This window comes from Halichoeres trimaculatus, unplaced genomic scaffold (assembly GCF_033239565.1).
Source record: "Halichoeres trimaculatus isolate MK-OKI-2021-1 unplaced genomic scaffold, fHalTri1.1 fHalTri1_scaffold_14, whole genome shotgun sequence".
NCBI classification, from domain to species: domain Eukaryota; kingdom Metazoa; phylum Chordata; class Actinopteri; order Labriformes; family Labridae; genus Halichoeres; species Halichoeres trimaculatus.
Window position 1 is genome coordinate 11,655,641 of NW_027437192.1, and position 24,538 is coordinate 11,680,178.

Here is a 24,538-nt window from a genome sequence, read left to right on the forward strand (position 1 = left end):
AAAACAAAAAAGAGGTGATTTTATGGAGGGGAGAGAAAGCGTGGAAGCTTATACTGCAGACTGAGCAGCAAAACTAAATCTAAACTGTTGAAACATTTGTCCTATTTTTAAAAGAGGCCATAATCATATTTTGGCCCTTGTCAAGAGTGTTTGTTTTCTCATTACTCAACTTCATAGATCTCCTTTTTTTCCTGTAATGATTCGCCTCCCTGAAAAGCATGAAAATAGAACAGAGGAGAATTGCACTTTTATCATCTTTAGAGATTGCTTTTTTTTGAACCTGCAAATCACGTCTATATTTAGAGAGAAAAATGTTGGCCCGAGGCTTTAATGTGGCGCGGCTCTAACTCCATTACTCCATGTTCTGTTTCTGCACATTTCAGTTTGTCTGATTGGGATTTTACTTCTTTTATTTTGGAGGTTGTTTTCTTTCTGTCAGACGTCAAACAGGGTCTAACTCTTCAAGAAGAGCTGTGAATAAGATGCTGCTACAGATGATGACCACATTCTTAATGTAATATAGATGTGTTTTATTAGAAATAAGTCACATTCATTTTGTGCTGTGAAAACTGTACATTTAAAGGAGGTAAAACAGAACAATAGAAACAAAGCTGTGACAAGAGAATACAAATGGGTCTTTGATACGAGTAACTCGAGGTATGAATCGGGCTGGATGCAGGAGTCTGCAGGGACCGGGGGAATTGGCTGGTAGCACATACTGAGTTACTGACAAGGTTATCAAAAACACACCATAACAGAAGACATGAGGTTCAATCACTCCTCGCTACACAGCGAAGAGCAATCACAAATATCCTGAAGCACAGTTTAGAGATACCATTCATCCTATATAACGTCTGCTTTATAGAAGTACAATAATCTACCTGTCACATAGAGCTCCAAATATGGAGTCTTGTGCTAACAAATCTCTAGTGAATAAATTCCTTGAATTACTAATACAGATTTGTCATACAATATTCCCATAAAGCATCTATATGCTCTGTAAATATGAGGAAGATGGTACAAAAGTTTGGAAACATTTGTAAGAAAAAATACTGCCAAAATCATATCAGTCTTGCTTGAGCATCAAGCGCCCATCATATTGCACTATTTCACACTGATGGCTGAAAACACAAATGTGTTGAAGTCTCGAGGACCTGGCGCCGCTCTGGAAGTCACATCGGCGCCAGGAAGCCTCTGCTCGGTCCAAGAGTCCTGCAAGGCTGAGCAAAAACATAAGGGCGATAATGAAGAGTCTCGCTGAACCCCTTGAATTCCTCATGTACAACATGGAAGAGCCTGCATCTTGTGCCAGCTGAGAGGAGGCGCACACCCGCCACATTTCCAGCATTTTTTTTTCTTCTCAATACCCAGAGTGCACTGCTCTTCCTGTGTGAGAGTCTGTGTTTGTCCTGGTGCTGGTGTTTCAGTATAAAAGAGAAACCAGGTCACGTCTGTACCAACGATCACCTCCATCATCACTCTGTGTTTGTCCCCATGCAGTCCATCGCAACACATTACAGATGCAGTTATTACTTTTTTTTGGAGCCTGATGTTGTCATTTACTGTAAAATAAACAATATATCTTGTGCCTGACAGCAGCGGGGACGGACAAATTAAAATAAAGACACTAAATTCATAATGACAATAACAGTAATAGCAATAGGAGTAATAATAAGTGGTTGATAACAGCAGTGTGAAGCACTATCAGCATGATTCAGCCTGCACTCAAAGAGAGGAGCTATATTCCCCTCCGAGTCTCATCAGAGTGTCTTTAAAGGCTTTTTGAAGCGGTTCCAAGTGAAAGCAGAAAAATTAAAATAACCCACGGTTCAAAAAAGCAAAAGCGTGTGTGCTCATTTAAAAGTGCAGAGTATTGGACTCCAAGCCTGAAACTGGCCCCTTTTTTTGCTCCTTGCCTTGTCTTAGTTTGGAAGTGAACTTGGCTGTTTGAGAAGCAGCCAAGAGTTCCGGTTGTTCCTCCCAAAAAGCAGGGAGGACACACCGTCGTTATATTATTTTATTTTTCTCCAAAGTTGAGTTGAAGGAAAAAAAGAAGCACAGACATGACGACCACATCTTCTGAACCCAAGCTGAAAGGTTCAGGAAACTTCCAGCGAAGCGCGAATGGAACCATTAACCAGTCCTGGTCCATGGAAACCACCGTTTACTTCACTAACCCTAAGACCATCTGAGCACCCAGACATGAGGTGCTGCAAGTCCACACAGAGAAGCTACATTAAACATTCCTTTAACACCACCTCACTCCTCCATCTCTACTTCCCTTCCTGCTCTGGCTGAGGGTTGAAGACACTGATTCTGGGACCAACTTCCTCACTGCCTGGGTTTCCCCTCTCTTCTATCCATACCGGATCCAATTCCCAAACCAAAAACGGTGACCAAGGTGAAATCAGGCGGCTTCTCAAGCCCCCCTCAGACCCCTCAGACCTCCGTCTGCAGGTCAATAATGTCCTGCCCCACCAAAGGGATGGTGGTGCTGCTCTTCTCCCACTCCACAGAGTGCAGCTCCAGAGGTGAAGCAGCCAAGGGCTCCAGGTCTTTCCGCACCCACGCAGGGGGTGACTGTGGGATCCCCCGGACTCCCTCCCAGGGCCTCTCCATCGGAGCCTGCTGCTTGTCCTGCGGGATGAAAAAGAGGAGCCACTTTAGCTCTGGTGCCACCCATCAGCCCTGAGCAATTCTGATTTAATCAAAATGAAATGGGTTTCATTACATCAGGGTGATTTTCTAATAATGAAAGTCATTTTGTCATTCGGGGACATTAGTCCTCCTTTGAGGCAAGTGTAATATCTGATGGTGTGTGTCGTCTACAGGGGGTAAAATTTGAGACTGTGAGGTTGTATATAAACACTCACACTGTGGTTCGTTTTGTCACTTCCTCCTGATGACACACTCCATCTCACAGACTGTAAGAAGGAAGAAGGAAGAGAATACATCCTTATTCACATGACCTCCAGGTAAACACAACCAAAGTTCAATACACAGATCGCTGGTTGTTTCATCAGGTCATTCTTACACCCAGGACGCTGCCTCTGTCATGTTAACCTTTAACCTTTACTCTTCTGAAACTCCGATCTACTGAAATGGGTGATGAGCAAACAATCACAAAAAGCTACCTTGCTGTCAGAAGCAGGGGACTCTCTGTCTTTCTCAGCATGATGTAGCTTCCTGTTCAGGTCCTGGAACATGTTCTGGTGGCGTTTCTTTGTGTGCATTATTTTCTGGAAAAGACAGGAAAAAATACTCTCACAGAAATTCTCTTATGCACATTTCTTTATATTATTGCAGAGGAGAATCCTTCGATATTTACCTCAAAGTCCAACTCAGCGTAACGCGACTTCTGCCTCTGTGAGAAAACATAAAATGAGGGCATAAAGAGTCAGTTTTGTGAAATAAAAGTGAATGGAATATTGTGAAGAATCCTTTCTGCAAGAGCAAATCTACGTTTCTATCCAGTCTTACCTCCAGGGAGCTCATGGACAGCGTGGAGATGGTTTCACTCTTTGACATCATGGAGTTCATGGACTCGAAGGTGTTCTCCAGGCTGCTGTGTGTGATGTGGGACTCGCTGGACATGTTGTGGATGTTCTGGATCGGGGAGTCTCTCTCAGAGTACGACATGCTGACCTGATCCGCGGGGATCGGCTTCATCCCGAATGCAGCCTGGGGTTCAGCAAAGGGCCCGGTCAGGTGCATCAGCCTGGCCTGTGGCAGCTGCTCCACGCTGATGTTGTACTTGGTGGGGTCGTCTTTTGGCTTGGTCCTGAGGGTGGAGGTGGTGTTTGGCATGAGGACGTAGCCGCTGCCGTCTGAGAGGCCGCCTTCAGCCTGAGCACGAGCGAGATCGGCGTCCAGCTGCTGGAAGAGCTCGCCCTCGCAGACGTACACGGGTTTCCCACAGGTTGGGTCGACTCCTCCTGCCAGGCGGCTCTTCTCTCTCTTCAGGGTGAGGGTGTGGCTGGAGTACTCGGGGACGGCCTGCATGTGGCTCTTGTTGGGGTTGGATGGGAGGGTGTGGAAGTTGGAGCCCATGGGGAGAGGCAGCTGAGGAAGAGGCATCTTCTCTTCAGAGGAGCTCTTCATCCCTTTAGTGGACAAAGTATGAGAAGGGTTAAAAAACCAACATAGAATCAGGTCATGCTCAATTAGCTGGTTTTGTTGAGATGTTTTCTTTTTAAAGATTAGATATTGAAGTGCAGAATGAAAATGGAAAAATGGTTAGGGGTAAAAGTAACAGGGTCTTACCTTGTCTGCTTGAATCTCCATCCTTTTCATTATCAGACGGCTTATGAAAGAATAAAAAACATTCGATTAGAGTCTAATGTATGCACGTATTCATTCAGCGGTATAACACAGGAGGCACTCAAGACATTAAAGCGGCAATAAGCCAAGAAATTTACCATATGCTGGGAGTGGCCATTGTGGTGGGAGCTGCCAGAGTCTCCATTGCCGTCATCTTTGCGATCAACGACTCTGCACTTTACCGCTTCTTGAACCTAATGGATGAAGAGAAGGAGATCAGCTCATGTAACCCCATTAAGAGAAAAACACAGCTTCCCTTTTTGGTTTCACTTTATCTCATTTATAAACCCTTTTCTTCACCTCTCTACGCAGGATGCAGTGGACCATGACGATGATGAAGCCTTCCAGCGAGTCGAAGACAGCGAAGAGGATCTGGAAGAGGGCGGAGCGGCGGTCGGTGATGGCAAGCACGGCGGACATCCAGGTGAGCGCCAAGAGAGGGAGGACAACGCAGGAACTCCAGAGCGACGCGCTGGGAAAGGAAGAAACCCCCAAAAGATTAGATACAAAGGCTTCTGATCCTCTACTGTCTTCAGCCCCGTTGTTTGATATCTGAACACATCATCAGTACACCTGATGCAGGCGATAAGCACCATACTCAGGCTGTACAGAGAAGATCAATAAGACCTACCCGGCTCTCTCCTTCAGCTTCACGTCGGTGATGCCGTCCTTGGACACCAGCTTGTTGAAGACCAGAATACCAATGACCATGTTCACCTGTAAGCAAGAGAAAAGAATTAAAAAATGGATAAGGCAATCTAATAATAGCTAATGCATTTACAAACAGATAAGGTACTGTGATGGATTGGGATGTCAAAGTACCAGAACAACAGCTGCAGCCGGGCCAACAAAGGAGTAGAGGAGTCCGCCCTCGAGAGACAGCCAGCAGCTACAAAAGAGAGGAAAAGGAATATTAATGCTCGGGCTCAGAGAGGAGCTTTTCTGGATGATTGCATCGAAAAAAGAAGGTCTAAAAAATGGCAGCAGGAGACGAGACTTACTAGGTGACAGTGCCGTATCCTTTTGCTTTTGTGAAACCGACAGCCACAGCCACAACCAGAGCAGGGAGTCCTAGAAGACGTGCAAGAAAGAGGGAAAAGTTAGAGCATGAAGAGATGCAAAGGGATGAAAGAAAAGTGGTGCAACAAGAGAGGAAAGAAAAGTCAAGCAGAGGTGGTCTTACCCCAGCCCAAGCACAGAAAACGCTTGCGAATGATGCGGTTGCGCAGACGACCAGTGACAGCCATGTAGGACTGCCAAGCTTCAGTCAGCACCCAGCAGAAAGAGGAGAGGAAAAAGAAGTGCAGGAGAGCAGCGACCAGAGTGCACACCACCTGTCAGAGCCCAGAAGGAAGTGAGGAAGTGAGGAAGCAAGGAAGAAGGAAAGGAAAGATAAGTCTGTTAGTGCTGCTGCAGTGAATTCAAGAGGCTGCACAAAGAGCAGCTGGGAGAAAGAGAGACTTACCTTGTTGCGAGCCTGAGTTTGTCCCACAAGAATGAGGGCATTGGAGCAGATGATGGAGAGGCAGAAGTTGATGAGGATGACGGAGCGCTCGGAGCGGATGTACCTGGAAATTTGAAAAGAGAAGGAGAAGATTTAGAGATGAAACAGGCAGAGAGAAAGGAAAACATGCTATGATATCAAAAGTTGGGGTGCTTACTTCCAAACTGAGACGTAGATGATGATAAGGAGCAGCAGGGTTAGCGAGGAGACCCCACAGCCGACGATGAGGGTCACGGACGGGAGGAGTGCCTTGTCCATCATCTGCAGGAGACAAGACCAAAGGTTGCTTTAAAACAGGCACAAACACACATATATACATATTCCAACAGAAATATGTATGCACACACACACACACGTAGATGCACGCACGAGCTAAAGCCTCCAGGCGGTGTGTGTGCTATCTAGAACAGCAGACAGCTCCCTGCAGGCAAACGGTTGAATGGCACAATCAGGCCACGGCTGAGGCAAGGTGACCCCACGGTGAGCGTGTCAGAAAGATGGAGCGGCAAACCAAACAAACGGTCAGGGTCAGTGCATTTCTCCATCCAGCTTCAGAGTCAGCAAATGAGGCGAGGAGGATACTGCACATATATCTCCCTCGCTGGAGCGAGGAGGGAGTGTTGTCCGATTCCCGGGAGGAGCTCTCAGGCTGTGTTCTGTCATTACTCTGAGCTTTAAATCACTGACAGACATCCTGAGCTCTATATTTCCTTTTCGTCCCCGCTGCGTCTTCTCGCCATGTTGCTGTTTTTGCAGCTCCTCGTCTGTCCCTGCAGCACCGAGCAGGTGGACCATTATCACCTGTGCATTAATCTGCCGCCACCTGCCCTTCTGATCTCTTGACAGCAGCTTAGCGCCTGACACTGCCAGCGGCGCCAACCGTCCCCATGTTTCAAACCTGCCCTGGCAACGAACCTCAGGTGGAGGAAACAGAGAGAGGATCGTCTTCCCTGCTGCTCATTCACCTGCAGGCCGATGGGTCACTGCTGCACACACAAATCTCACCTTCTTCAGATGTCACAAAGCGGCCTGGCTAACAGTGTGGTCTGTCTGTCTCACATCATCCCTTTACGCAAGATTTTTGAGTTCTCTTAAATCAAGTCATTACCGCCGTAGAAAGAAACGAGTTAAAGCTATATTTTTAACAATGTGAGAAAGGGTTAAGCGGCTCAAAAATTGCGTGAAATATAATAAATCTTTAGGATTGAATTTGTGCAGATAGAGGGGGAAGAATGGGCACCACATTGGCCTTCCTTTGATTTATGAGGGTTGTAAATTCTCATATTGAATCCTATGTGAAGCATGTGATTGCTATTGTGGCCAGAGTCTGCGATTTTAAACAGCAGCCTTGAAGGATTGTTCCCGTGAGCTCAGCAGAAGCTCTTCTGGAATCAAAGCACAGCTGGTGGAGTCTGAGGCCTACGGCAGCCAAAACACTAATTCAGTGTGGCAAATTTGTTTCAAAATCTCTCCAACTACATCAGAAGCGCCCCCAAAACAGATGGCAGATAACAGAGCGGTGAGCTGTCTTTTCACTTTAGCATAAACTGAATCAGGGGAGAGCGAAATATAACAAGTGATACAGTATGTTCTGTTCCCTTTCCTCCCCAATCTCCAGATCTGGGTTGATGCTTGCACCCTGGGGCCTCTGAGTGAGATCCAGACAGCCACTTTGACCTATATATGATGCATGTCTTCTGTCTGTCCTTGATCAGATCACTTGTTCTCATTTTGGATAAATCACAAAAAGTTGAAGAGAAACCTTCAACTATTACACCTTTTCTGCTGTTTGCAAAAAAAAATGCCTCTGCTAAGAGGTGAAGGGCATCTGCAGCTCCTGCTCGAGTGTCATGTTTCCAACACACATGATGCTCCTGGAAACAGACCACATCGAACCAGCGCTGCAGTAGCTTTGTTTTTTTTTACCCACATCTGCTTCTCTCTTCCTCTCACATGGCGAGCAGAGAGACGTTATTGAAAATGTCCACAGCACACATCAAAGGATGGATGCAGAGATGGGCAAGGAGGAGGAGGAGGGGGAGTAGGAGAAGAGGGGGGAGGCTTAGGATGGAGATGGGGGGGCATCAATGCATGACCAGACGTCTGTCTCTCATTGGTCCGCCTCCCCCTCTATCTTTCTCTTTCTCTCTGGCATTTTCAGACTGGCTGTTGTGGCCAAAGAGGAGAAGAAAAAAAGGAGAAGGAGGAATATGAAGAGGAGGGGGTGGATGTAATCGAGAATTCAGAGATATTGGCAGACGGGATGATTGCTGCAGCTGCTTTTTTTTCTTCTTCTCCTCTTTACAGTGGCGGGAGGATGAAAACAGCCTGTAACAAATCTATTAAGGGGCTGTTTAGACTGCCAGCTGCAGAATTAAACAAACGTGGGATGTAAACAACAGGTTGACGGGGCAGCATAAAAACACTGCAGATATAAGCTGTTTTACCAGTGCACAATAAACCTCGTTAAAATGTTTCAAAAAATGCACATTTAAGATTCAAAATTCCTCCCACTGATCCTCATCTGTTGATTTCTTTGTGTGCAGCAGCATCAGATGAACAGCAGAGATGGACAGGCCATTTCCTCTGTCCTGAGGGGGGCTGTACAGAGAACAGAGGAAGGAGGAGGAAGAAGGAGGAGGAGGAGGAGGAGGAGGGGGCTCTCTCTTTCTCTGTGCATCTATGTGTAGTGTATGTGTGTGTATGTGGGTTTTTCCCCCTCAGCATCTCAGTTATCAAAAATCACACAGGCCGAGCTCGCGCTGCAGAAGCCGTTGCCACGGCAACTGGAGAGCGAGCAGCTTTGGAGGCAACAGAGTCTACAGGGAGGAAAATTACACATTGTCTCTTTTTTTCCTTCTTGCGCATGAAATAGAGCGATGCGTAATGACAGATTTCGGTTATCAAAGCATCCGGAGCTTTCACAAGTTCCCCTGCACTCACTCTGCTCACTTAAGATTCATATGCATTATTTAAACAAAATTCATGCACGATCTGAAATCATCTGTAAAACCAGGTTACACGACGATTAGAAAGTCAAGATGAGTGATCGGATGAGCAATTTTTCGTAACTGCTTTTTGTAATAGAGTAAATCGCTAAAAAAACTGAAAAAGCTCTTTTTGTTAATGCTGTGATAATATTTATTTGGTCAATTACGCAGCGGGTTGCAAGCAAAAACGCGTCCAATTAACACGCGCGTGCACATCTGAGAGACTTAACGCAATGCACATTGTTTCAATTCGAAAATTAGACGAAATTCCTGCACAGCAACACCTTTCAGCAACATCAAAAACATTCAGTCCGCCTGCAATCCTCCGATCACCTGCACGGAGACAAAGAGGCGCAGGCAGGCAGGCGATCGGCTCGACAACAACATGTACATCCACACTGCACCGCATCCACACACACACACACACACACACAGCACGAAACATGAACGGAGAATGGAGAAAAGTCAAACAATGCGAAGAGAAAGGAGACTTACCGAGTCAAAGTTGACGCGCGATAAAATGGCGAAGGTGGAGAGGCTGTCACACACGCATTTGGTTCTGAATGAATGAACGGGCACCGCTCTGCAGCTCCGCGCAGACCACGAGCCGAGCAGAGAGGAACTGCACGAGGAAGGAGGAGAGGAGAAGGCAGCGACAGGTTAGGAGAGGAGAGATCAGACAAATGCCTCATGTGCATGCCTCCTCATGAGATTTTTCTCACACAGCCAGACCTCATCCTGAAAATACTTCAGTGCATATGTTTTAATGCTTTTAACAGCATTAATGTTGCATTTTAAACATCACAGAAACCAACTTCTTCTTCTTCTTTTTTTCATTTTATGTAACATTCAAATGTTGGCTCTATGTGCCAGTGTGTATGGGATATAACATTAAACTACTTCAAATCACCTGAAAAGCCCAGTTTCACCTCAAAAAAGCCCTAATGATGCGTCACATGAGTGTGATTAACAGCCATCTGTGCCATGATTAACAGTCATTGGTCTTCATAAATCTTAGTGTAAGCTTAATCTTTACAATTTCTGCTAATGGCCTATCTTTTGCAAGTAAAACACACCAGCACTGGGAACATTTTTCCAGTTGGCTGGGGACAAAAGGACAAAGTGTTCCCTTTTTTGGAGAAGAGGGAATGTAAGGACAATCCGAACCAGGATCCAGACAAAATCTATACCTGAAATTGATTTCGGCTTGTATTAAAGCAGCACAAAACAACGTTAAAGTGTTGAAATATGGAAGGACACTGTTTCGTGTTGTGTTTTAGTGACTTCTACAGTTCCAAACCTGTTCAGACAAAAACTGAACCAACAACAAAAACAACAAACAAGATGGAGCATCACTGATGAGTGCTTTATGAAGGATGTTTTCTCAATCAGATGCATGCTGGATGACAAATCAACTTCTTGAAATTTGGAAACATCAAGCTTGGATTTTGTTCTGACTCAAACAAATGTAGGATGTTTGTGTGTGAGCAGCATCAGCAGCAGATGCCAGAGAGCTCAGAGGGGGTTCGTGCAATAAGCAGCACCCTCAGGCTCTGACTGATGGGTGTATTCAGAGGCTTCATCATAGCCAGCAGGTTCAGGCTGGTGCTCGTCGTGTCATGGAGGGGACGCCCGCTGGGCAAAATCAGCTGAGATGGTATGCATGAGCCAACACGGCCGTACACTTTAGTGTGCGACGATTGAATTGTGATATCATGTAGATTGCTGTATTGTCGTCTGATGCATCTGTACATTTTATCTGTGTGCATCTGAAAGTTCATTGGTGGAGACTAAATGGAGCACTTCCTGTCATCAGACATACGCAGCCATGCAAACACGCCTTGACCCCAAACTGCATCGTCTCCCTCCTCTGCAGATAATCACATCAGCTGTCAGAAAACAAATCTCATTTGACTAGATTACATTTTCTCCTTCTATTCATTCCTCTTTTTTCTGCTTACACAATGACTCTAGTTGTTTGTGGCTAATGTGAACGTGCATTTTCATTTATCTGCCCTCCACAAGTGTACAAATCTATCTAAATGCAAATGGTCTACCTGTGTGTTTGTCAGGAGAAGCTGAGTGGGCCTGAGGCTGATTGATCCAGCAGGAGCGTCTTTAAAAGTCCTACACGCTGCAGTCATTAACCTCGGCGCTGACATGTGAACACGACTTAAGAGGTGAAGAAGCGGGAGATGTCATTGTCTCTGGATTGACACTTTGAGGTGCAACCTAAAGGGTGGCTGTGGTGGATTTACTCACTGATGTATGTAATGAGGTTTGAAGCCTGGCCTGTGTGTTTTCCCCGAGTGAAGTGTCACTCAGCCAGAACAACTGATGCTCACTGAGATTGTCATTTCTTTACTCTGAGTACAGTTAAGTGTGTCAGACAGCAGAGCGGGGCCTGCTGCTTCTGGCTGGGGGACATTATTAGTCTCTCTTTTGTTGAGTGTGGGTTTAAGGGGGGACTTTGAATGTTCATACACAGTGACAGATGCATAACTTAAAGCACATCAAGCAAAGAGATAAACAACAACAACAAGGCCACCCAGGACGGAAGAAATGGATGTGAGTGATGGCTGGAGAAAAAGACAACTTACGATTCGCTCTCGTCCCAGGAGAGGCACGTCTCATTCATGGTGCCCTACAAAAATATAGAGGCAGATGGACCAGTTAGTTTGAGGACTCTTTGCAGAAAAAAGGGGAAATGTGTAGGCTGGGATGATGTGCTGTAAACGTGTGAGATGCAACAGCTTGCTGACAACCACCTGCCCACATTTTCACGCTCCTTTCCCCTGGAATATATGTGCAACAACATTAAAAAAAACTCCTCTAAAAGCAGCTTCTTCTCATCTGCAGAGACTTAATTACTGCGCATGACTCCTCATCAGCGTTGACTGACCGCTGTGATCTTTTGCAACTCACACACGTTTTAGTAAAAGTCACAGTGTCGCTGGAAATGTCAACAAAATGTCAGCCTCGGTGCACCGGCCAGCGCTGAGCAAACACCCAGAGGCGGGAGCTGATATGTTTTCGTAAGGCTCCATTAGATCCGTAACCATTAGGGACTTACATTGTGGAGGTGGGGGAACTCGATCTCGACGGGGGACGACAGGAGGGTTGGGTTGGGCGAGACGATGACTGACACAACCTTGGAGTTAAGGAGGGTGGTGTTACTGTGGAAGGAGAACAAAGTCAGATTTTAAAAAAGGTACTGTATGGATTCAGATATTGGAAAATGAAGCAAACATAGGGAAAGGTGGAGTTCAGAAGCAGGGAGCCTTCTAATGAGGGGCGCCATCTTGTGGCAGCAACAGAAACTCCTGGTAAGCCATTTACATGCATTTTTTTTTTTTTTTTTACCTCTGAAAGGACAAAAACGAAGCAAGATTTCTGTAGAGGACGATTCCGGTCACAAAGGCGTCATTGCCATCTAGGAAGAAGAAAAACAATCCTGCTTAGATTCAAATCCACAAAAGAAAGAGGTCGTTGGTTTATCTTTATAATCATGTCTCTTTGATCTCACCAGTCTGCTCGATGGACAGAGCATCCCGGGACACAGAGATCTTCTCCTCAGAGCTCCTGACCCAGTCCAGCATGCCCCTCCAGCCTTTCACAGGGAAGGTGAAGTTGGAGCTTGTGGTCGTGGGGCGCTTGTGGATGCTCAAGACTGTGAAGGACGAAGCATGAAAGAGTTACTGCAAAGTCACTTTTTCTTTTCCTACTCTTTTCAGGCCTGTTGAGGAAGCAAACGATGCCAAGGACATTTTGGTTTCATGTGTCCAGCATGTGTGTGACCATTCTGCGAGAATGTCACCTCACCGTGTCATAACAGCCACAGAAGTCACAAAGAGTGATTCACGGTGAAGATTACAGTCACTCCCACACTATTTGGCTGATTGATAAGTTTGCGTGAAAGCCTCGTATGTGTCGTTCCAAATATACTTGCTTGAAGATGGCACATGTCACAGGACTTGACATTCTGTCAGAGTGATATATTTGGAGCGCTGCTGCTTATGTGGACTCGGATTCACAACAAGATAAAGATTGATGCACTCTGGCTGGAGAGGGGACAAATCATCCCTGACTACTCCACATGAGCAGGGAGCAGCTGGCGGAGGAAATTAGGACTCACCTAAATTCTCGGTGACTTCATAAATGTCCTGGAAGCCGCTCATTTGCATACCGATCATGTTCACAAAGTCCTCGACGAGGCGCAGGAACGTCTTGATGTTGTCACCCATCTGGATGAAAACAAAAAAGAGAAAAAGGTCAGAAGAGGGATGACAGGAAGAAAGGAGCACAGGCACTAAGAGTACTTTCATTAGATGTGCGTCACACTTTCATATAACTACTCTAATGTATAGATTTCCTGTCTTTATGTCAGTACAGCTCATACTTATTCTTTCCAAGCACTCAGCAAGTGAGTGCAAACAAGAGAAGAAGAACACACTTCTTGCTGCTATGCAACCACAGAACTTCCTTAAGTCCATAAATGGGCAGGCTGTTGATTCATACTCTGTTTTTTTTTTTTTTTTTGTCCACCATCTCTCGCTGTGTGGAAGGGAGGGCTTGCGTGTCTCTGACGCAGATCTGCAGGGATGTGGGCGCAAAGGTGTGTGCTTGTATGCAATGTGCTGTCTCTGTTCCCCTCACAACTGCTGTCGGCATGTAGGATGGCGGGGAGACTCACAGATTGCTAAGTGGGTGGTGGTAATTCTCCCTGATTCCATCACACGCTCTTTTCCTCTCTGTCTCTCTTTCCCTGTCACCTTGAAGTGTTCACTTTCTCTTGTCGCAGTGGCCTCGGTAATTCACAGTCTAGCCTTCAGTTTGTGCACAAACATGTTGTTTACTCTCTGCAGAGGAAGTCCCAATGATTGTCTTCTTTGTTTTTCACGAGGAACCAATTTTTAACTAATGTGCAGGACTACTCATTTTCTGTAATAAAGCGGAAAAAAGTGCTAAAGCAAGCCTTCAAATAAACAAGTGTTTGAGTAAGGACTCCCGTATTTACTTAAGTCATAATATGATGCTTTTGTTTTTATCACTCCCAGAAAGTTTTTAGATTTTTGCACCATACTCTAATTTATTCAAATCAAATATTTGGGTGAGTAAAAGGACATTTCAGGGTGCTAACACTGACAACTGAGTCCTGCTCACATTCATCCACTCACACTAACATTAACACAACAGACCTATTTTCTCCTCTGCCCACGTGCTCACAAACACACACAGACACACACACTCTCTTATCACGTACCAGTTGTGCCTCTTCCCATTTGTCACGATGTTCCTCCTTCACAAGGTTGCTGATGGTCTGGACGTAGTTCTGCACATCATTAAAAGGAGACAGAGGTGTAAGATGGCACAAAAGTTTACTTGGATAAGATTATTTTTGGTCAGAGAGAAATCATTTTGTAGTATGCACTTTTAAAAAAGATAAACCCTTTACAAGTTTTCTTACTTCCACATCTGCACTGCTCAGTCTCAGCCTGGTTACTTTGTACAGTTCAGTGGTGTTCTTCAGGATCTCCATAGCAGCAATGAGGTCACCGCTGTACCTGGCTCCTTCATCAGAGGAGAATCTAAGGCGTGAAATCACCTCAGCGATCCCATCCACACTCTGCCCCATCTGTGCTTTGGAGATGTAGTCCCTTGACTGCAGAGATGAGTGGAGAGGTTTAATCTGTATCTTGACATTCAGCACTTTGGCACGACAGACGGGGCATTAAAACTGAATTCAGGGCTCTTACCAGCGTCTGAATGTTCTCGTAGTTCTTTGAGACGCACTTGACGTGTGATGGGTTCTCCCAGGAGGCGAGACCTACAGCGTCCAGGCTGCATCGTCGCAGAGTTTGGCCTGTTATCAAAAGAAAGTAAAACTTAAGTTTGCATGATTAGAGGGTGTTAAAAGTTAAAGAAGAAAAAGAGAGGAAGTTGTACCTGAGGCATCAGCAGGGCAGGCGATGGCGGCTACATCTCCAGCGGCTGTTTTCTTCCACACAATGTCTCCAGTGCTCTGCTCAGGGCAGATCTCGTGAGGATCTGTAACCATACAAGGATGAAAAGCCCTCTTTAAAGTATTCGTTATAATATGATACGCTTTGATGTTTCTGCAAAATTTATCATTCTAGTATAGCTTGGCCTCTCTTTTTCTTATAACTTACCAGGGCATCTCTTCTCATTGCACCTCTTTTGCTCTGCCTTCTCACCGGGGCAGGGTTCTCCGCCAAAGAAAGGCCCCTCACACACCCTCTGCCTCTGCTGGATGCCTCCACCACAAGTCTTGCTGCAGCTGCCCCAGGATGTCCACGGGTGCCAACGTCCATCAACTAAAGACAGGATGTTTCACATCATGAACTCTGCATTTAGAAATATCAAATCTCTCTTTTATTAATCTTGGACTCAGTTTCTTTCTTATTTTTTTTTTATTTACCAGGGCATTCTTGCAGGAAGCAGTTGTTTGTCTCTTTCCAGCTGCCGTGGCACTCAGAGCCCCCGTAGGACGGCCCGTTGCACTCCCTCGTCCTCTGCATGGTGCCGTTGGAGCAGGAGGCAGAGCACGCACTCCAGGCAGACCACTCATTCCAGGATCCGTCCACTAGAGGGCGTCAGAGATACATAAGAGAGTTACAGGGGCAGCTGCAAAGACTGGACAGACCCTGAAGCTGCCAGCATCAGGCTGCACTGAACATTTCATGTGACCTACTTCAACTGAGTTTGAGAGTACCAGAAAGTGGAGCTCTGCTGTCTGCGTCCTAACCTCTAAAAAATGGCTGTCCTGAAAACTAAAATCAAGTTTATGTCATAATTGACATCTTGAGGATCGTTGAGTGAACTTGACTGGTAATGCAGATCCTTATGTGCCCTTTTTGGGCATTATCATGAAGTGCATATCGACAGAAATGTAAGGGAATAATGATCCTGGGGGAAACAATTTAAACACTCCAAATTAAACTTTAGGGACATAAAAGGTTTGAAAAGACAAAAAGTAATTTTGCAATTAAAAGCTGCTCGGTATGATGGGAAATCGACTTCCAAAAGTAAAAAAAAACCAAAAAAGTCTATCAGGCTATAGGACTATTAGGGCTGACTCAATTTTCTCTGCCTCTCACTTTTGAATTAAATGTGCAATCATCTCTGGCTAATGACTTCGCCTAACAGCACAGCTCCTCTTCTCTTGGACATTAAAGATTGATTCAGCTGAAGCATGGAGACATCTGCTGATGGCAATAAGTAATTGCAGAGGAGAGTGAATCACATTGGATATAAAAAAAGATTTCATTTCACTCACACTTGTAATGACTCTTTCCACCAATCTAAGTGTGCAAAAAACCACACGGACAAGTTGCATGTGAGACTTCAAAGTGAGTTTTGGCACATGAGTGGGTGGCAGAAAAGGAAAGAAGTGATGCACTGAGTGACCATGAGTACAGTGTGAGTCACCAGCAGTTGTTGTACTGACTAATGCCCACAGAGCCTTTTTTTTCTCCTCCTGATGCGTCACTTTTAATGTCAACCTGCCACTGCAATTGATGTTTAGGGACAACGGGGATGCCGATAAGTGGTTTAATTACCTCTCATATATGAATCAGTCATTTCAGGGGTCAAGTGGTTCAGCATGAGTCAGCTGTCAAGGATTTCAAAAGAATCTCCTCCTTAAAGTTTCTTATCTCACAGTCTTGGTCTCACCTGGGCAGACAGCGATGTTGCAGAACTTGGTCTGTTTTGTTGGGCCGCGACAAGGCTCTCCTCCATTCTGGGGCAGCTTGCATGTGCGGGTACGGTCACGATAACCCCGACCACAGGTGGATGAGCACAGGCTCCAGGGGGTCCACTCATCCCAAGCTCCATCCACTGCACACAGCACATAGAGAGGCAGTTAATGATATGCTTCATCTGAAATGTGCAGGTTCAAGATCCATCACAGGTACACGCTGTCTCCAGTAGGTGGGGCAGTTCTACTTCTTACAAAGCACTCCATGAAAGAGCTGTTAGGGTAATTCATTTGCGATTGAATGCAGCCTTTATTCCCAAGTGAATCTGAGTGTGTGAAACTCAAACACATCTCACTCACTTGTCTGCCTCTGCAGTCCCTTTGCGGCTGACGCACTCATTAAGGCAAAATTGCTTGTTGTGCTTCAAGAAGTACAAAGTCTCCCAAATGTTTCCCTCTTGAGGATTCTCACTCACATGCAAGAGGAGAAAGAAGATACTTACCGGGGCACACAGCTGTGTTGTTGCACGGTCGGTTCTCACGCAGGGGTCCGGTGCACTGAGTGGTGTAGGAGGAAGTTGCACAGATGCGGGTACGGCTCTGCCAGCCCTCTCCACAGGTGACTGAGCAGGAACTCCAGGTGGACCACTCATCTGTTTTGGCATCTACTAAAAAAACAATCATGATTTATTTACTGTATCACACTTTTGTGCACTATACTCAAATTTTACGCCTTTACTTTTTGGGAGTCAGCTCATTATCCTCGCAAAATCTGCAGACAAGTCTCAAATTTAAGTGCATGCATACCTGTTTGTGTAGCAACAACTCCATAGTTAGCATCATCGGTGTTGTCTCTCCTCAGACCAACAATAGCACGCAGACCCTGGCTCCTGTTGCGCTCTTTGCCTGCCATAATTAAAGAATTGCATGATTACAGGACTGAAATTGGAACACCTGCAGCTGCAGAGCAAATGACTCAATCACAGGTGGGCTTACCAATGCATGCTTGAGAGTTGCAGGCTCGCCCTTCTTCGACTGTTCCCTCGCACACACTGTCCTCGGGCTGGCATGCCCTGCTGCGCACCTGGACTCCGCCACCGCACTCCTGGCTGCACACGGACCAGCGGCCCCATCCAGCCCAGCCTTCTGCAGAAAGAGGATACTTATGAAACATGTTGGGAGAATATGAAGGTGCAACACAAGCTCTTGTAAAGTTTATTGTATATAAAGTAGTGCACATAAGCATGACTCAGCTCTCCTTCCTGGAGTTCACATATAAGAGGAGGAAGTGACTAATGTTTGTGGTATGTGCAGAGAATGAGCAAGGACACGTCTTTGTCTGCTCCAACCTCCATGGATGCTCCATCTTAACAGATAATCATTTGCTTCAACAACACTGTGTAAGTAGCAGTTTGAACGTGTGTGAAGCTAACAAGAGCGTTGCTATGACGACCAAAAGTGCAGCACTTCGATTTCCGCCACCAGCTGACTGTGAGGTCTCTGTGCTCCTTTCAGTCAACCCTTACCCAACACACAAACACAGCCTCTATCTGCCTGTCTGTCTGTCTGCTCCCTAAACCCAGTCTCCTCACCTCGATTCGTCCTAACATGCCAGCCTGACACAGAACAGAGAGCTACTGATGTGTGCGCTCCGAGCAGTCTTGCCAATAAAGTGCGAAGATGCTCTAACAAATTCCTCTAACACCTTCGATTTACTGCTCATTACTTTGCGGTGGAGGAGTGCACATCCTCTCCCTGCTCTGCAGACATGGATCATTACCCTCTGTGCTCCTGATGGCAGGGCTGCAGACCACCTGCAGAGCTGTGGGTGCTCTAACCTTGAAGAACACTGCCCCCTGAATCAACAGGTCTTGTCTTATGGATTACAATTACAAAACAACACAATTGATCAAACAGGTGAACACTGTGTTTGTTTCTTTCTCCAAGGTAAAGAGAGATTGAATAATCATCCTTTTCTCCTACATTTTAAAAAGTTTTCTCTTTAACAAAAGTTTTTAAACTTACTGATGATCTCAGCATCACGTCCGTTGTCTTTGGGAACAGGAAGGCATTTCTCGACATAGACCCCGCCCCTGTAACAGCTTCCTGGCTTCCTCTTGGGGGCCTCCCAGCACTGGCAAGGTGTGTTCATGATGCCACAGGGATAATCATGGGTGCTGCTGGACAGGCACTTCTCCAGCCACTGGCACAGCATCTGGCAGGCAGGCATGCTTGGGTTCCTCTTCCCCACAACCAAAAACTCAGCCTTGAACTCGTTGACATCACTCTGATCCTCCACAACCTCCAGACCGTTCCTCGGGGCCACTCTGCGGAGCTGCAGGAACTGCTTGCTGGATTCCAGGTAGGTAACGGTGGTTGATGCATCACACAGCCTCACGACCTCATCGAAGCTCTCCATGCCCAGGTATGTGCGGGAGGTCTCGATGAAGGAGTCGAACTGGAAGGTTCTGATCTGGCGAGGCACGCAGGATTCAACAGGCTTGGTGATTTTCATGTAGACGGTGTAGCGGCGAGGATCGGGATTCTGCAGGGTCCAGGAGCAAGGCGTCGATTGCAGGGTGGTTGAAGAGGAGAAAACACCAAAGAAGCGGTTCTGCTCCAGGGTGGCACAGGTGGCGGAGGCGGGGCCGGAGGGAGTGCAGGAGGTCAAACCGAAGAAGAGCAGCACAATGGCCACACAGGGGCCGGTGAGAGCTGACCACGCCATTGGGTCGGCTTTGATAGGTGATGGTTTTGTTCTTGTTTCTTTGACAGTTGTTTCGTCTGAAGTTACTTTTATGACTTCTTTGTTGCAAGTTACTGCACTTTTTTTAAGATCTTCTGACTTCCACTGATCCCGAAGAAGTGTTGGAACTGTGGGATTTAGTGCATCAGACAATCTGTCCACAAGGGAGCTGCAGAGACACAGAGAGGGGAAAGGAGACAGAGTGTCAGTACTTAAACTAAATTACAAGAACAAATGACCTATCAGCCTGCAGAATGAGAGCTGTCTCCACATGAAATCCAGTTTACTCACTATTCATGTGCTGCATATTAATTAACCCCCCTGTTGACCTAACATTCATGCATCAGGATTTGCCTCTGATCAGTATCATGGTGTTTGAGGGCACATTCAATGATCCAAAATGCCCATCTCTCAGGGACATAATTGCTCCTGCTCTGCAATTACAGTCCTTCACAGCAGGCATGTATCTCAGAGCTCTTGCTTTTTCCTCCCACACACTGCACTGAGCTGCGATTCATGTGCGTCAGTCTGACGTCCGTGCAAGCATTGCCACTGGCAACCACAGACGCCTATTAGTTCTGTTATTTGTGCAATGCGCTCATTCTATTGAGTGGAAAACAAGAGAAATGTGTTTTTTCTGTGTTCAGGGTGAGGTGTGATGACATATCCTGCTGTGGCATCTGAAAGATCGCTTTGGAGATACTTCCGACATTGTATATCACCTGATACACAAATGGAGTTGTGCATCTGGAGGGACAAATGATGGTCACTAATTACTGATGCAAATGCATGCATAGAAAGCACACAAATAAATGCTATTTTGCAGAGGTGCATGCACCCAAAGTAGTTTTAGCTTTACTCTGGTTGCTCATTCTGCAAACATGCCTCATGACTTGCACACCTGCAGAGACTCTGACCATTTCAGACTGTCTTCAGAGAGTATGTTGAATCAAAATCAAAACCTCTGCGTAAAACAGGACCTGGCTGAAACACTGTTGCTCAGCAACATCTTTCACATGAATTCTGGGTTGTTTTTCTTTCTTCTCAGGTTTTCTGTCAGTACAACAAGCCACTGGACATAGTTTGATTTAAGAAGCCACTGTTAATTAGCAAACATAAGAGAAGGGTGTCTTTATAGAGGAAGTCTTTAAAACTTTATAATGAAAGCCTGAGTGTTTAACTGATAAAAAAATTAATCATAAAGAAATTAGCAGCAGCAGTGATGATGCCTGTAGTGACATTCACTGTGAGAAGCACCTGCATTTTCAGGCGGAGTACTCGTAATTACCTTCCTCACATCTCCTTTTCACATCTCTGCCTCCCTCCACCCCTCCCGTCTCCTCTCTCTGAGCATCACAGCAAAGACCTCTGCTTTGTGTTGGTGGGTGTCTCTCTCCCGCCTCCCTAACAACCGGAAGCTCCATGAATGGGCACTTGATGAGGCACATGGTGGGAAAAAAAGAGAGGTCCAGCTGTCTGAGCAGAACTCTGCTCTTTTCCCACCCCTCCCTCCAAAGCCTCTCTGTCCTTTTCTCCTGTTTTTGCTGTTTGCTGTCGTCAACGGCATTTGTGCAAAGCAGGCAGCCGGATGAGTAGGACATTTGTCATTACAGAGATAAGCTTTATTACTTTGCAGATCAGTGCGAAAACTGCAAACCGTCAAGAACATGCTGGAGTGCACAGTTTTGTAGTGCCTTGAATCAAATCATAGAGCTTTACATGAATCATATGAGTTCAGCAAAACTAAACAGCAATGCAGCAAAGATATGAGCAGATCTCAGCAGAGCAATTGAAGAAGATGCTCAGACGATGAATGAATCTGTACCTATCACATGCATACATCTCAGAGGCTGACAAAGTTGTTTTATACATTCCTGCTAGACTAACTTCAGCATAATCAAAATAATCAAGATGTTCTCAAAGAATGCTATTAAGGATCAAACATTTATCCAAAGTCAGTGACGCACACTGGATAAGTACTCATCACTGTCAGTGTTTGACTTGACAGTCGTTGTAAGCCCATGCTTTTCATTTTCTTGTTTCCAGAACAGAAATGTGTGCATGTGCACTTTGTACTTATGGTGCACAAACAACATGACAGCAAACCAGCAAGCAGTATTACACAGCAAATCACAGCAGGCTGCAGACTGCTGACCGCAACTCCCTGCCGGTTGAGACTGAAGTAAGTTTTAAGGCTGTTGGGGAAGATATTACAGAGCTATTGATGCAGGACATTTAAAAGAGGAGACACAAATGTTCAAATACAACTTCTGTGCAAGTTAACTAAAGCAGAGAGTGTTTTACTCATCCATGCAGATGCTGAAAGCTTAAGTGCAAAAAAAATCTCATGAAACAACAAATGCATGATTTGAAACTTTGCTTTGCATCTTGTTGGTTGTAAAATTGTAAAATTGTGCAAGATAGATCGAGCAATCTGAGCAATGCAAGCACAAACAAAGTTCCATTGAGCAACCTGTTGCTACTATACACATAGTAGACTACGCGGTACTATGCGCAAGAAGCTCTGAGGACTGAAGGGAAAAGGACATTATTCACAACACAATCAGTTACTGGAATAAGCACAGAAAGCAGGACATAGATGTTAAAGCATGTCTGCAGAGCAGAAGCCGGCTGAGAGGTCTGAGAGAGTTTCAGCACCACGGACAGCGACTCAAACTCAGCTGCAGGACAACATTCATGTTCATCCTTCAAACAGACTTTGACTTTCACTGTCCCGTCGATCAGCGGCATCAAAGCAACATGGATCAGCGTAACAGTTGAAAGCAAAAGAAAGCAAAAGAAAGCGTCTTCTCTTACCTTTAAAAACTCTCTCTGAAGTCTGGTCAGCGGCTCTCTATCCAGTCTGTTCTCGGGTAGCAGCTGCTGACTTGAAGTCTTCTGATCTTCCCTCTGGTTCTTAACTTTTGCAGTGAAAAGTTGCGTCAGGTCCAAGCCCGACCTGAACCAGACGGGTCGACCCCAAGTTTCAGTGCAGTCCACTCTCACAAGCAAAGAAAATATAAAGCGACTCTTAACAAACTCCAAAGAGTTTACTACCAACTTAGTTTAGCTGCTATATCCAGAGAAAACTGGCGTATAGCGGAGTGACTAATCGGTTAAAGTCGGAGCTCCAGCAGACAGTCCGTAGAACCGAAAAAGCTGTGTTCTCGTTTGTCTCTTCGTTCAAAGCTCCAGGATAAATGTTGGTACTTCTACTCCCGGCTTCGGAGTCTTCCTGCTTGTGGTCTTTGCACTGCAAGTGGGTCCAGTCTCAGTGTAGCTCGTGGCCTCCTCTTGGAGGTATTTATCCAACCCCGCCCCCCCTGCGCAGAGTCGGAGTCAGTGCGTGGATGGCGTACCGGAGTGAATGAGACAGCAACCGAGACGGAGGGGAGGGAGAGAGTGTGCGGGGGAGACGTGCTTGTTGTGTGCGTGTGTGCGCGTGGAAAGTGTGAGAGTGAGTGTGTCAGCGCGCAGAGGAAGGAGGGAGACTGGAAGAGAGGGGAGGGGTCTGTGCAGGGAGACAGAGACAAACGATTATTAACACCAAACTACGCAGATATGAACGCAGAGCCAAAGGTACCGGAAAGAGGATCAGTGGAGTCAGCGTGCATGCACGCGGTGCTGACAGACAGAGATGAATAACTGAATACTAAGTGTACTAATATTTCAAACACAGGTTAAACAAAAGCAACAAGAAATTAAATCAATTATGTTTCTATAGTGTGACATTTAGTTGGTTGATAATTAGTAAAATGCTAATTCTGGTGATTGAAAGGTTTATGTTGAAATGAGGCTCTCGCGACGGTTCAATGAGTGCATGTAAAGGGATTATTTCCTTTGTTGCGTTAATTAAAAGGCAATCACGCATATTAGAACAGCACGTGGGGTTTTCACTTAACTCAGCTGTGCAGAGGGAGCATGAGGCGCGCGCACTGTTCCGGTGCTGCTGTCATAGTAACAGCGTATCCTCACAGCCAATTAAAAGTTGAAGCGAGGGGCAGACAGTGCTGTAATGCAGGAGAGGGAACACACAGCTGGCGCGCGCTCACTCTCTCCCTGTCTATCTGTCTGTATCACAAAACACACACTCTCACATACACACTCACACACATGCACACAGGAATAGGCGTCACCCCTCCCTTTCCCTCTATCTCTCTCCAGCTCTCTCTCGGGGGATGTGGGTGGATCAGGGTAGTTCTCGAAAAAGTGTTAAAGGGATAACCTAACGTGGGTGTCTGCCTGTTGCTCTACTGCTGGCACCGTTCCTCCTCTAACCAAGCTGTGTGAGAGGAGGAGAGAGATGGAGAGGGAGAGAGATTTAATAAAAACTATTCAAACAATGTACACCAGGAAGCCAAAAAGGAGCTGATTTCAAGGGAGCTTCATCATCATTTTCTTCCCTCTATGTGTCCCCCTACTCAGCTAAAACAGAGCCTCATAGTGGTGGGAGTTAGCAGTCATCATGCTGTGATGTGATCTGTTGTGGTGCCTTGGGAATTTTTAGATCCCACGACTTCTTGTGGGAAATTAATGTAAGCAACTTAACAAAGTAATTTCCTCCTACTTTGATTAATTTGACTGAAACATCCAATACCACGTCTAACACGGATTTAAGTTGAGTATTGATTTAGAACAGAAGGTAACTCGACCTCATGTCTCAGGGGTTAAGATGACCTGCACGGCTGATGTTTCTCTGTGTATGCAATCTGGACATAACGCTCTATTTCAGGGGCAGGTCCTAAATTTAAACACAGAGAACAATGTCATACTGCAATTACAGAGCCACAGATGAGTCCTGGGCACTGTCACCTATGTCAAGTACAAGAAAAAAATGTTAATGGTTTCTTAGGAATAAAAGCATCTTTTCTGCAGGGCATGTGTCTGAGCTCCTCAGCTTTATTTCCTTGTTTGAGCAAAGGTAGCTGTCAAAAGTGCATTTCAGCTAAAGATTTATGGGAAAACTTAAAGTCAGCTGTTTTACCATTAAATTCAGTCTTTTTTTTTCTTTTTAAATCTCTTTCATTCTAAACAAAGAATGGTTTGTTTTTGAGACATAAATCTGAGTTTCAAGATGTAGCCTTATATTTTGTGTATCCTGTTTTTTTCTGTTTAAAAAATGACAGAAGTCTTTTTTTGTGAAATTTTTGAAGCACTGAATAGCACTGAATAATAATCATGAAAGATATTTGAATAAATGACAACCTTGCCTCTTAAAATTATTTTCTATTAATGAAACTGTCAGTTTTCTTTCAATA

At 45.5% G+C, this 24,538-nt stretch overlaps 1 protein-coding gene across 2 annotated transcripts; it reads right to left on the reverse strand.

The window, feature by feature from the left end:
• Positions 1–515: 515 nt before the first annotated feature.
• On the reverse strand, positions 516–22,566 carry LOC141802742 (adhesion G protein-coupled receptor B1-like). Of its 2 annotated transcripts, none has more exons than XM_074686442.1 (32): positions 22,098–22,566; positions 18,560–19,449; positions 17,531–17,680; positions 17,342–17,440; positions 17,038–17,199; positions 16,510–16,674; positions 15,254–15,418; positions 14,985–15,149; positions 14,761–14,862; positions 14,571–14,677; positions 14,282–14,476; positions 14,078–14,146; positions 12,950–13,058; positions 12,341–12,484; positions 12,178–12,247; positions 11,888–11,990; positions 11,415–11,458; positions 9,310–9,436; positions 5,982–6,085; positions 5,786–5,888; positions 5,504–5,654; positions 5,322–5,391; positions 5,143–5,209; positions 4,952–5,037; positions 4,621–4,792; positions 4,419–4,514; positions 4,264–4,303; positions 3,481–4,103; positions 3,329–3,364; positions 3,135–3,239; positions 2,874–2,924; positions 516–2,637 (listed from the first exon to the last, which is right to left on the reverse strand). In XM_074686442.1, exons 2-32 carry the CDS (start codon positions 19,260–19,262, stop codon positions 2,440–2,442), a joined length of 4,581 nt encoding a protein of 1,526 aa, XP_074542543.1. In that variant the 5' UTR covers positions 19,263–19,449; positions 22,098–22,566; the 3' UTR covers positions 516–2,439. The 2 variants fall into 2 exon arrangements, with proteins under 2 accessions (XP_074542543.1, XP_074542542.1); XM_074686441.1 differs by having other exon boundaries at positions 17,038–17,202.
• Positions 22,567–24,538: the final 1,972 nt, after the last annotated feature.

What these genes read in the sequence shown, in the direction of transcription:
- LOC141802742 (XM_074686441.1), bottom strand. Translation starts at nt 19,262, where the DNA reads ATGGCGTGGTCAGCTCTCACCGGCCCCTGTGTGGCCATTGTGCTGCTC. An exon ending in ACGTGATGCTGAGATCATCA is followed by an intron (nt 17,681 to 18,559) that starts GTAAGTTTAAAA and finishes CTCTTTCTGCAG; the next exon opens with AAGGCTGGGCTGGATGGGGC. An exon ending in CGGCTGCAGCTGTTGTTCTG is followed by an intron (nt 5,038 to 5,142) that starts GTACTTTGACAT and finishes TCTTGCTTACAG; the next exon opens with GTGAACATGGTCATTGGTAT.